The sequence below is a fragment of the Lolium perenne genome, chromosome 5 (assembly GCF_019359855.2).
Source record: "Lolium perenne isolate Kyuss_39 chromosome 5, Kyuss_2.0, whole genome shotgun sequence".
NCBI lineage: Eukaryota > Viridiplantae > Streptophyta > Magnoliopsida > Poales > Poaceae > Lolium > Lolium perenne.
In genome coordinates, this window is record NC_067248.2 from 91,085,569 (window position 1) to 91,098,932 (window position 13,364).

Consider the following 13,364-nt stretch of genomic DNA (forward strand, 5'->3'; position numbering starts at 1 on the left):
CATTTCTCTGGGCGCTGGAAGGCATCTGGGCGGAAGTTCCGGTCCTTGGGGGCGGAAGTTCCGGTGGGGCGGAAGTTCTGGCCATCAGGGGCGGAAGTTCCGGCCTGGAGCATCCAGCTCCTCTTTCTCCTTCTCTTCCATGCTTCCGTGACATCGGCCTTGCGTCCTCCGGCCTCCATGGCATCCTCTCTTCCCTCCGTACTTTTCGTCGAGTTCCTATCATCAAGACATGACGGAGTATGAAGTAGTATATCGTCCCAAATGGGCGATTCGAGGCACGCGTAAAGGAGAAGATTCACCTTGGCGTGCCGTCTTGGCGATGAAGCACATGATGCGGTGAAGACCGAAGGTCGCCCCGTATCATCTCCCCCCACTTGAAAAAGAGTCGTCCTCGACGATAGCTCTTCACAAACTTGTATAGGAGGTAGATGACAACCACGCTTGAATGTCTCGTCACTTGTCAAGAGCCCTATCAATAGCACAAGAGAAGCAAGAGAACACTCAAAGCATAGCCAATGTTCAACGGATTTAGCAAGGGGCCTTATGTAGAAGGAGGTCACCTTATCAAAGTGTTGGTGTGCTCTCATGGAGAGATCTTGTGTAGTCGAAGTGTGGGGTTGAACCCATTCGTTGACGCTCATCCACAAGTCACTTGTACCTTCACACAACAAAGACCAAGCAAAGTATATGTGTGCGTGATAGAGGAGCATATCAACGACATGTCCATTCATGTTCACAACACCGTTAGCACAACACAAATATATCAAGAATAAGGCATGTGCAAGGTCAATGTGGAAGAACTCCTTATGAACATCTTCCAAATGTGGAAACACAAAAACTCCCAATTGTGAGACAACCGTGGTGTCCATCTCATGTAGAAAGTCATTTTCATTGTTGCTCGCAAGGCATCGGAAAGAGAAATTGTTCAACATCCTTGAGGCAACAAGTGGAGAATTTGGCAAAAACACATACGAAAGAGTGTCCAAAATGTCATCAACATGTGTGCACACAAACCATTGGAAAGAGAAATTGGTCCTCCTATTTGGTGCACCACACAACATATCTTCCAACATGTTCATCAAAACAACATTTACGCAACCGTGTGTGCCAACAAACCAAATGAAATAGGAATTGGTAAACTTGTTTGAGGCAACACCAACGGTAAGAATCACATCATCATGCTTGCCAAAGAACCATGAGAAAGAGAAATTGTTCGGCATGTTCAATGCAAAGCATGGTAAAGGTATTAGAGCCGGGTTCGATCTTGAACTAACTTGTATTATGCTCTCAATCAAATACGAAGCATCAAGTCGTTTCTTCAAGAGGCATTTTGCAAAAATGGTGATCAAAAGAGTTTCGATGTATCCAAAATGTGGTAGGACAAAAATTTGTGCAAGTAAAAGTTTGCTTTGGAAGGTGTCAAAAATGTTGTGTATAGCATTGTCCCACACAAATGGAACAATCAAAAGGCAAGTATCGGCGGCAAAATTTGGGGAAAAATTGTTATGTGCAATGGCAAAGCTATGGAGACTTCTAGCTTGGGCAAGTATGGTTGGCGTGAGCCTATTATGGGTATCCTCAAGTGTCAAAGAATCCATTGTAATTGCCAAAGATGAAATGAGAAATCCAAAGGAGAGCAACTTTTGGTGTGACATGTGGCACAAGGTGCATAAGGTGTCTCTCACATGTATGACATGATCCTTGAGGTTCTCGGAGCGTATGATGATATCATCAATACATACAACAACCATTGTGCCAACAAGATCTTTCAAGATATGTTGCATAAGAAGCAAAAGAGGTGACGAGGAATTGAACCAAACCGGAAGCTCGACAAGAAAAATTGGAAACACACCATGGCGAAGGCGTTGGGAAACATACCCTTTGGTTTGAATCCCACGGGTTTGGTGATGGAGGTTGTCCTTGGTGGGGTAGCTTTCGATGGCTCGTGTCGTCAACTCATGCTCCGTGGCGGTGCATGTTGTCGTTCGGGTACCTCTACACACAATGGAGATGACAAAAAGCGTGTGTGCATGGTAGATGAATACATCATCCATCATGATGTTCCATGTCTTGTGCACATCACCATTAGTGTCAAGCAAGATAGTATGAAATGCATGGTGATGGTGCATATGGCAAGAAGGTGCATTCATGGCATGTGGTAACTTAGGGTCATCAAAAATTGAGAAGGCTATGGGGCCATCTCATGGACAATGAAATAAGCATTCTTGCATACCAAGCATAAGAAAGAGCCATTATTCACAATCTTTGATGCAAGGAACATGTAATAGTGCAAACATTTTGGGCAAAGCATGTTTAACATGTTATCATTGTTGTCGACAACCCTATGGAAAGAGCAAGTGTTCATCAAGGGTGTCACAACACAAACATGATCATAATCATTATCATTGCAAGCAAGCGGAGCAAATATGAAACTCTCATAGCATGGCATGTTCATGGTATCACAATCAATCAATTCCACATGATCAACAATGTTATCAAGCAAAGAATCACATGGGAATGTGAAGGAAGCATGTGATGTAGCAAATGTATCATCAAGATCATGCATGCACTCATAAGTCATCATGTCCACTAGTGGGATCATGGCATCATCAACACCCATATAGGTACCTTTGTAGTCCGACTCATTTGAGGTAGGTGTTGTGGAAGTGGTAGGATCCATGTGGTCGACATCTTTGACTTCTTGTAAGCATGGTGTGATATCATCATCTTCATGCACCATGTACATCTTCTCCATGATCGGGAACTCATCCTCCGTGGACCCTAGTGCAACATAAGAAGACACAAACGAGGGAGAGGTTAATGTGTTAGCAAATGCGATGTCCTCCGTGGACCTATCATCTACCTCTCTCAACTCACTTTGTGTATCACTCATGTCCTCCCAATGGAAGCATTCAACTTCACATATGGGGTGGAAGTCACTCAACTCACCATCACTCTCGCTCAAGTGGGCTAAGTGGCTCTCATGCTCACATGGGGTTGGTACCAACTCATCATTCAAGCATATATGAGTAGGCTCGATTTTGTCATCTCCATGCGCCTCCATTGGTGAAGGGATCATCCCATGCTCACCATTCTCAACTCCATTTGCCTCCATTGGTGAAGGGATCATCCCATGCTCACCATTCTCAACTCCATTCGCCTCCTTGGTTGAAGGGAAAATCCCATGCTCAACCTTCTCATCTCCATCGTCTCCCATGTTGACATCATTTGATGGCGCTATGGTGTTGTTGAGAGCTAGGCTCGAATCAACATTACTCTTGTCTTGGCCTTCTCGTGCTCCATCTTGAAGTGTGGGCTTCATAGTCGTCATCTTGTCCATTTCCTTGCACCATTCTTTGAACACGATGGTATCTTGAAGTGTCGTGTTGGCGAATTGGGCATCCAATTGGGCGAAGTAGAGCTTGTGGGCTTGAGGTGTGTTGCACTCCCATGTCATGTGCTTGTTGGATGTGCACACATCACAATGGAGATTGGGGCATTCCCAAAGATGATTACCGTCTTGTGTGCAATGAAAGCATTGGGAGCTACGTGGTCTTGGAGGACGAATCATTGTCATGTTGGCATAAAGTTGTGTAGACCGTCCTTCATCTTGAAGTGTAGACTCCATGGTCTTCATCTTGGGGCTTGAGCTTCTTGTAGGCGCCATTGTGGTGGTGGCGGTAGGAGGTGGAAGCACCATGATAGGTGGTTCCTCTTTATGTGCACTTGCCACCATCTTCCTTGTTGATGTAGCATCTTGTCTCGCACCATTGGAGATCTTCTCATATGTAGGCGGTCTTGGAGATGCCATTTTGGTGGTGGCGCTAGGCTTTGTGGACACCATATTGTTGGTGATGAGATCTGAGATCTAGGGATTGGCCCGATCTCGCGATTTGACCCAAGATCCAAGGGGAAGAGGTGGGAGAACGCGAGGAACACGAGGAACACGAAGAACACCGGTACTCACGCACGCACACCAACCCGATACACCCGATACTTACCCTCGTGACTCGGTAGACCACGCCAATAGAATCTCCAAGGAAGAGGCACGCGGCAGAATTCCTGGAGAGAGATTGGTGTTGGAGAAAGGGGATTGGTGAGGGAGAGAGAGTGCCTTGCACTAGAATCTCACTCAACAATTCACAAATCAATAACAAGAGTGCCTTGATTACAGAGGGATGCTTATCCAAGATGGATGCTAACCCTAGGGAGACTAAGCTCAAAGTTGGTTTAAGCTCAAAATTATATCTAATCTCACATCTGAGCCAACTAGGCTATTTATAGTAGGGGGCGAAGGGGTAAGTTACACGCTGAAAAGTATTGATGTGCTGAAGTTCGCGGTGGCGGAAGTTCCGGCCGTCTTGGGCGGAAGTTCCGGTCAGGGGCGGAAGTTCCGGTTCGGGGAGCCGGAAGTTCCGGCCTGGCCGGAAGTTCCGGCCAAATTCCGGTCAAGTTCCAAAATTGGCCCATTTCCTTGCAGTATCATCCAGGGGCATTTCGGCGCACTTTCGGAACTTGGGCGGAACTTGGGCGGAAGTTCCGAGTGGGCGGAAGTTCCGGTCCCTCGGGGCGAAAGTTCCGGCTGGCTCCTCTTCTCTGGGCGCGGGACGGCATCTTGGAAGCATCTGGGAGGCATCTGGCCGGAAGTTCCGGTCCTGGAGGGCGGAAGTTCCTGCCTGGGCGCTGTAGCTCCATCTTCATCATTTCCAGCTCTCCCTCCATTGGCTTGGTCTCCATGGCTTGTGCCTTGACCGATGTACCTGATTGAACATAGTGTATTTGCATGAAGTAGCAAGCCGTCCAAGGGTGTGTCAAAGGCATAGGTAGAGAGGAGCGAATTCACCTCTTGGCGTAGCGCTTGGGCTCTAGCTCGTGTCATTGGACCACGAGGAGGGCTTGTTGGTCTTGATGTAGTGTCGTTGGCGAGCGGGGCTACATCATCTCCCCCCCCCCCCTTGGGAGAGAGTCGTCCTCGACTCTTGTTCCTCCTCATCTCCATGATGTGGGGATAGATCCGAGATGTTGAAAGTGTTGCTCACCAAGTACTTGGATGTTGGTATGTCGATGACGTAGGCGTTGTTGTTGATGCGCTTGAGTACCTTGAAAGGCCCATCTCCTCTTGGCTTGAGCTTGGACTTGCGTTCTTGAGGGAACCTTTCTTTCCTTAGATGAACCCAAACGAGGTCGCCTTCTTCAAACACTCGTTCTTTCTTCTTGGCGTTGAGGCGGGTAGCTTGTCGAAGTACATGGTCTTGTATGGTTGCTCTTGTATCTTCATGTAGTTTCTTCATGGCGGTGGTGCGCTTGTCGAAGTCCATGTTCGTCCTTTCATGGAGAGGTAGTGGGAGGATGTCGAGTGCCGTTGGTGGTTCGAATCCATAGACGATCATGAAGGGACTCCGTAATGTTTTGGAGTGCTTGGCTCTATTGTAGGCGAACTCCGCGTGGGGGAGGCAATCTTCCCATGACTTCAAGTTTTTCTTCACGAGTGTGCGGAGGAGTGTTGAGAGGCTTCGATTGACCACTTCGGTTTGTCCATCGGTTTGAGGGTGCGAGGACGATGAGAATAAGAGCTTCACTCCAAACTTTGCCATTAGCGACTTCCATAGATAACTCATAAACTTGACGTCTCGATCCGACACAATGTTTGCCGGTATTCCGTGTAGGCGAACCACTTCCCTGAAAAACAATGAAGCAATGTGTGAAGCATCATCGCTCTTATGACATGGTATGAAATGAGCCATTTTTGAGAACCTATACACTACCACAAAGATTGAATCATGCCCATGCTTTGTTCTTGGTAAGCCTAACACAAAGTCCATGCTTATATCCGACCAAGGTGCATATGGAATGGGTAAAGGTATGTAAAGACCATGGGGATTGGATGTCGACTTAGCTTGTAAGCATGTGGTACAACGGTTGCAAAGGCGCTCCACGTCTCGCTTCATGCGTGGCCAATAATAGTGTGTGGATAGCATCGAGAGAGTCTTGTCGCGTCCAAAGTGACCCATGAGACCACCTCCATGTGACTCTTGCAAAAGCAACTTACGAAGAGAAGACTCGGGTATGCAAACTTTGTTAGCTTTAAACAAGTAGCCATCATGCAAATAAAAATCATCAAATCCTCGGTCAACGGAACACTTTTCAAAGATTGGTCCAAAGAAGGAGTCGGACGGGTAAAGTTCTTTGATCTCCTCAAGACCCAAAATGTGAAACTCCAAGCGGGTGAGTAGAAGAGTATTCTTGCGGGAAAGTGCATCCGCAACCACGTTTTCCTTGCCCTTTTTGTATTTGATTACATAAGGGAAGGACTCTATGAACTCAACCGACTTAGCATGTGTCTTGTTCAAATTGTGTTGAGTTTTCAAATACTTCATGGACTCATGATCCGAATGGATAACAAACTCTTTTGGCCAAAGGTAATGTTGCCAAACTTCAAGAACACGAACCAAAGCATAAAGCTCCTTGTCATATATAGGGTAGTTGAGGCGTGCGCCATCCAACTTCTCGCTATAGTATGCCACGGGTTTTCCATTTTGCATGAGGACACCGCCAATTCCAAGGTCACTCGCATCACATTCTATCTCAAATGTTTTAGCGAAATCGGGAAGAACAAGTAGTGGTGCCTCGGTGAGTCTCTTTTTCAATTCATCAAAAGCGTGTTGTTGTGCTTTGCCCCAAACAAACGGAACATTCTTTTTAGTAAGCTCATTTAAAGGGCAAGCGATGGTGCTAAAATCTTTTACAAAGCGGCGGTAGAAACCGGCAAGGCCATGAAAACTCCGAACTTGACCAACATTTGTGGGAGTGGGCCAATTGTGGATGGCCTCAATCTTGGAAGAATCAACTTCAATCCCGTTGGCGGAAACCACAAAACCAAGAAAAACCAATTTGTTTTGAGCAAAGTTGCATTTTGGGAGGTTGGCAAAGAGCTTCTCGTGGCGCAATATGCATAAGACTTCTCTCACATGTTGAACATGGTCCTCGAGATTTTTGCTATAGATGAGAATGTCATCAAAGTAAACAACCACGCTCTTGCCAATGAGCGGTCTCAAAATGTGATTCATAAGACGCATGAAAGTCGAAGGAGCATTTGAAAGACAAAATGGCATGACGAGCCATTCATATAGACCAAGCTTGGTCTTGAATGCCGTCTTCCATTCATCACCAATTGCCATGCGAATTTGGTGGTAGCCACTACGCAAATCAATCTTAGAGAAAATGGTGGCACCACTCAATTCATCAAGCATGTCGTCTAAACGCGGGATGGGATGGCAATAACGGACGGTAATGGCATTGATGGGGCGACAATCCATACACATCCGTTGCATCTCATCTGGTTTAGGCACAAGAATCACGGGAACGGCACAAGGGCTAAGGCTTTCTCGAACGTACCCTTTAGCGAGGAGGTCTTGTATTTGGCGTTGAATCTCCTTGGTGTCTTCGGGGTTGGTGCGGTATGCGGCGCGGTTTGGAAGGGGAGCGCCGGGTATGAGGTCGATGCGGTGCTCGATGCCCCGAAGCGGTGGTAGTCCATGAGGTAGTTCGTCGGGGAAGACGTCTTGGAACTCCTTCAAAAGAGACAACAAAGACGAAGGAATATTGGATAAGTCGTTAGTCTCCGACGAGAGGCCCTTGCAAATGAGCACGTAGTGTATGATGGTGGATGGGTTGTCTTTCACTTTTCTCCACTCGCTTTTTGTGGCTAAGAGGACACTCTTTCTCTCACTCATATGTGGTTGGTGGCGCTCACTCTCCTTTTGGTGGGTCGCTCCCTCTCCTCTCAACTCACTATGGTGGGTGTGGTGTTGTGCCCTCGCTAAATCCTTCGCATTGTCGGCGATGATTTGGCTAGGAGTCATTGGGCGAAGCTCGAACTTCTTGTCCTTGACCTTGAAGGTGTATGCATTGGAGTAACCATCATGTATGGCCTTCTTGTCAAATTGCCATGGGCGGCCAAGCAAGATGTGACACACGGTCATGGGTACCACGTCACACTCAACGGTGTCTTCATAGGGGCCTATCTTGAAGTTGACGGTGACGGTGTGTTGTATCTTGACATTGCCCTTGTCACTCAACCATTGGACATGGTATGGATGAGGATGTTTGCGAAGTGTGAGGTTGAGCTTCTCGCATAACTCGGTTCTTGCCAAGTTGTGGCAACTCCCACCATCGATGATGACCTTGATTGACTTGCCACCAATTCCGGCTCGAGTTTGGAAGATGTTGCATCTTTGGTCTTCCATAGCTTGGGGTTGAGTTGTGAGCACTCGAGTGACCACAAGTGAAGGGTCGTGGGTGCATAAGAGAGGGTCTTCTCCACTTTCTTCATTATACTCTTCCTCATTAGCAACGGCGGCTTGTACTAGGGCTTCATATTCGCCCTCACTTAGCGTCTCAATGTCACCATTCTCCATAGTGATCATAACCTTGGTGTTCTTGCACTCGAAGGACTTGTGGCCTTGAGTGCCACACTTGAAGCAAGTGACATTGGAGGGTCCCGTAGAGGCTTTAGAGGAGGCGGTGGAGGATACTGTTTGCTTCATGCGACTTTGGATAGTAGGTTGCTTGGAAGGTGTAGAGGATGCGGTTGGCTTGACGCTTGTTGTGGGAGTTGTTGTAGCAAGTTTGGAGGCGAAGTATTGCTTGGACTTCGAGTACTTGATGTCCTCATTCACTTGACGCTCGGCCTTGGAAGCTTGGTGAACCAACTCAACCATGTTGGAGTATTGTTGGAACTCCACAATCCTCTTGATGGGGTAGTTGAGGCCATTGAAGAACCTAGCAATGGTTTGGTTCTCGGACTCTTGGATGTTTGCTCGCATCATTGTTAACTCCATCTCCTTGAAGAATTCCTCAACGGTCTTGGTGCCTTGCTTCAACTTTTGGAGCTTGTTGAAGAGATCGGTCTTGTAGTGTATTGGAACAAAGCGAGCTTGCATCTCCGCCTTCATATCTTCCCAAGTGTCAATTGGAGGCTCACCCTTTTCTTCCCTTTGAGTAACAACTTGTTCCCACCATGTGTTGGCATACTATTCAAACTCAAGGGAGGCCATGGCTACTTTCTTGGCACCGGAGTAGTTGTGGATGCGGAAGATCTTGTCAACCTTGAGTGCCCATGAGAGGTAGGCTTCGGCATCGTCTTCACCCTTGAACTTGGGCATGTTGAACTTGAGCTTTCCATACATATTCTCTTCATCTTCCATGTTCCTTCGGCGAGGACGGAAACCTTCATCTCTTGCGGCTTGGGGTGGTAGAGGAGGTCTTCCACAGCCAACCATAGCATTGGGTTGGTGGTGGAGTTGAACACTAGCTTCGCTTGGCTCACGTTGATGATGTTGTTGCGGATCTTGACGAGGTTGTTGGCGTTGCCCAATGATGGCCCTCTCATCTTGATCATGTTGTGGTTGTCCTCGGCCCCTTTGGTCATGACGAGGATGGTTTCAGAGGTCACGCCTTGGTGGATCTTGATGACCTTGGTCTTGAGCATCAACATGGGCTTGACGATGAGGTGCCGGTTCCATGTTGTGGAGGACGTTGTCGTGGGGTTGGTCGTCATGCCCATGGTGGGCATGGCGAGCCGCTTGATGACGATCTTGGTGAAGAGCTTGGTCTTGTTGAGGACGTTCATGAGGACGAGCATGGCGATGGAACTCTCCGCGCCTCGAGTTTGAGCGAGAGTCATCTTGACGAACATGCGGGCAACGAGGTCGATGATGATCTCCATGCCTTGAGACGAGGTTGATGACGATGAAGAAGTAGAGCGATGGCGATGTCGACGTCCCAAGTTGGTGATGGCGCGCTCGAGGCTATCCATGCGCCGCTCCATGTTTGCATCATTGGCCGTCACTTGGTCATGCAAGTTGTCCGTAGCTTCACGAAGAAGATTCATATCTTGGTTCACTTGAGCGAAGTTGTGAGCCACTTCTTCATATTGCTCGTCGATGCGAGTCTCGAACAAGGTAAGTTGCTCCTTGAACTCTTGGCGTTGCACCCATAGATTGTGTTGGGTGGCCAACCTCTCGGAGGTGCGTAGGACTTCATCTTCCTTTCCTTGGTCTCCGTGCCTATCCATGATAACAAGACAAGAACTATGTGGTTGATGTTAGTGGAAGGAGACTACCTCGCACTCTTACCTTGGTAAGATAGTATTGAGGCAATCAACCAAGCCAAAAGTAAGACCAAGTGTATCGGGACACACGCCAAGGCACACGCAAAAGCTAGCAAATATGGTGTTAGGTGTGGATGGTGTGAAGCCAAAAGACGAAATCCAAAATCAAGTATGTTGTTAAAAGTGGGTAAGATCCAAAAGTCACAAGTCAAAGGCGGTGATCACAAAAGGCATACACAAGGTGGAACACACACGTTGGACAAAATGGGGTTAGCGCGACGGGAAAATGAGCTCGAACAAAATGGTCCTAACGAAGACTACTAGCTCGGTGTCACGCTAACGCAAGAGAGACCGTGGCTTGGTTGCAAAATTGAGAAGCAACAAGATTTGCGCAAGACGCCTCTCTTCTCTTTTCTCTCTTTTGCTTATAAGCTTTGGACTCTTTTGTGAATAGGTGTCACTCACACTCTTTTTCTTTTTCTTTTTCTCACTATGGAAGGCTACTACTATCTATGTAAGTATGTCACACTTCTCTTGCTTATCTTTTCACAACGAGCTTGCTTCGTAGCTTTGCTCAACACACGCACACCCTCACGGTCGGGACGCTTGCGCAATGCTTCGCAACACTAGAAAGCCACTCTCGATAGGAAAGGTACGCAAAGGAATTTTAGGCTACAAGTTAGGGGCAAGTTATACCACTTGATGACGGTGGCCGACGATCTTGAACTTGCTATGGTGGAAGGTGTCAAATGAACCGCTTGGATCCTCGGGGTGCCGTCGTCGTCGTTGATGTTGCGAAAGCTTTGTGGTAGCTGAAATGGCACACAAACCGAAGTCCAAACACAAAAGGGATAGTACCAATGCGAAAAACGAAGTTAGCTGTGAAAATTTCGGCCAGGCGGAACTTCCGGTCCTGAGGGGCGGAACTTCCGGTCCCGGGGCGGAACTTCCGGTCCTGCAGGGCGGAACTTCCGGTCGCAATCAGATCTGCGGGCTGTTCTTCGATTTGGGCGGAAATCCGGGCCGAAAATCTTCGAATTCGCGGAAAATTTGGCACTAGAAGCTGTGGGAAGGTGGGGGAATTGCAGATCAACACCAAAGACAAGTTTCTATTGGACCAAAACCACTCAAAACTCAACTAAATCACAGATCGGTCCAAAGGCAATTTGGGCTATTTTTTGGAAAATTTTCTAAAAACGAAATCGGGTGGGTGGAGGGTCAAAATCGCGGTAACCAAAGGCTACTGATACCATATGATGAGATCTGAGATCTAGGGATTGGCCCGATCTCGCGATTTGACCCAAGATCCAAGGGGAAGAGGTGGGAGAACGCGAGGAACACGAGGAACACGAAGAACACCGGTACTCACGCACGCACACCAACCCGATACACCCGATACTTACCCTCGTGACTCGGTAGATCACGCCAATATAATCTCCAAGGAAGAGGCACGCGGCAGAAATCCCGGAGAGAGATTGGTGTTGGAGAAAGGGGATTGGTGAGGGAGAGAGAGTGCCTTGCACTAGAATCTCACTCAACAATTCACAAATCAACAACAAGAGTGCCTTGATTACAGAGGGATGCTTATCCAAGATGGATGCTAACCCTAGGGAGACTAAGCTCAAAGTTGGTTTAAGCTCAAAATTATGTCTAATCTCAGATCTGAGCCAACTAGGATATTTATAGTAGGGGGCGAAGGGGTAAGTTACACGCTGAAAAGTACTGCTGTGCTGAAGTTCGCGGTGGCGGAAGTTCCGGCCGTCTTGGGCGGAAGTTCCGGTCAGGGGCGGAAGTTCCGGTTCGGGGAGCCGGAAGTTCCGGCCCGGCCGGAAGTTCCGGCCAAGTTCCGGTCAAGTTCCGAAATTGGCCCATTTCCTTGCAGTATCATCCAGTGGCATTTCGGCGCACTTTCGGAACTTGGGCGGAACTTGGGCGGAAGTTCCGAGTGGGCGGAAGTTCCGGTCCCTTGGGGCGGAAGTTCCGGCTGGATCCTCTTCTCTGGCCGCGGGACGGCATCTTGGAAGCATCTGGGAGGCATCTGGCCGGAAGTTCCTGATAGGGCAAAGGTGGCCGATCTTTCGATGAGACGAGGATAACTTCGATTTGTTGGTGGAGTTCGTGCTTGAAGATCCGACTACACGTGCAAAGCTCGTGCGCCAATGCAATCGCTAGGACAATCTCCGGGAGTTACTGATCTTGCGGATGCACGATCAGCCTGACCAGCGAGGGTCTTAATTCCTACATGAAATCGAGAACAAGTAAGAACTAATATTGCAATCAGAATATTGCGGATGAAATATGAAAGCTTTATTGAATAAGGTGGGATTCCGAATGGTCGGTCTTGTTCTGCGCGTTGGCCTCAAAAGAAGTACACGAGAGTTGCAGCAATGGCTAACTTTTAGTCTAATCAAAATCTGAGTCTAAACGTGACGGCTATGGAGGTATTTAAAGGAGGAAAAGGTGGGGTTTCGACCAGCCATACGTATGGTGGTCGAACCAAACCCTAGAAGGCCTTTCCCCTTCAATACGGACTCTAAAAAGTGGCTGACTTAATTCCTGTGAAAATGACATGGGCCTGGCCCAAAACTAAAGGTGACGCAACACCATATTATGCTATGGACGAAATTATGAAGTGGAGAGCTCTATATTTCGTCCATGTCTTCATCTCTTCTTATGGTGGCTTTGAAGTTCTGAAATCTCCACTTGTGGCGTCATCTTCAATCCTCAAGTGCTTGCTGCCATCTCCTCCATGCGTGATCATGCTCCAATGCTTGTCCTCCTCATCCATGCTAGGTCCATCATTCCTAAGAGTAACAAACATATCTGATTTAGGCAGCATCATATTCTCATGTATATGAGGAATAGTTCCAAGAAACGAAAGTACCTGATAGTTAAGTTGTTTGGCACGAGCTCGAGTGATTGGTCCTTGTATTTGTGTGTCTGTAGGTACAGCGGTTGTATCAATAGATGGGATGTCCTCATCATGCCCCCCTTCTTGAATTGAAGTCGTCCTCGACGCAAGCTCATCTTCTTCACCAAAGTAAGGCTTCAAATCTGCAATGTTAAATGTAGGACTTACCGGACCCAATTCTGCAGGAAGCTCAAGTTTATATGCATTATCATTTATTTTCTCTAACACCTTAAAAGGACCAGCGGCACGAGGCATTAACTTAGACTTGCGCAATGCAGGAAAACGATCTTTGCGCAAATGTAACCAAACAAGATCACCAACATCAAACACAACATGCTTTCT

At 47.6% G+C, this 13,364-nt stretch overlaps 1 protein-coding gene across 1 annotated transcript in view; it reads right to left on the reverse strand.

Moving 5' to 3' along the window:
• LOC139831546 (uncharacterized) overlaps window positions 1-13,364 on the reverse strand; it is a 112,128-nt gene that overhangs the window by 30,515 nt on the left and 68,249 nt on the right. The window contains exon 3 of the mRNA XM_071820841.1: window positions 7,319-7,462. Coding sequence (XP_071676942.1) covers window positions 7,319-7,462 — 144 coding nt within the window. The remainder of the gene's footprint in view (window positions 1-7,318; window positions 7,463-13,364) is intronic.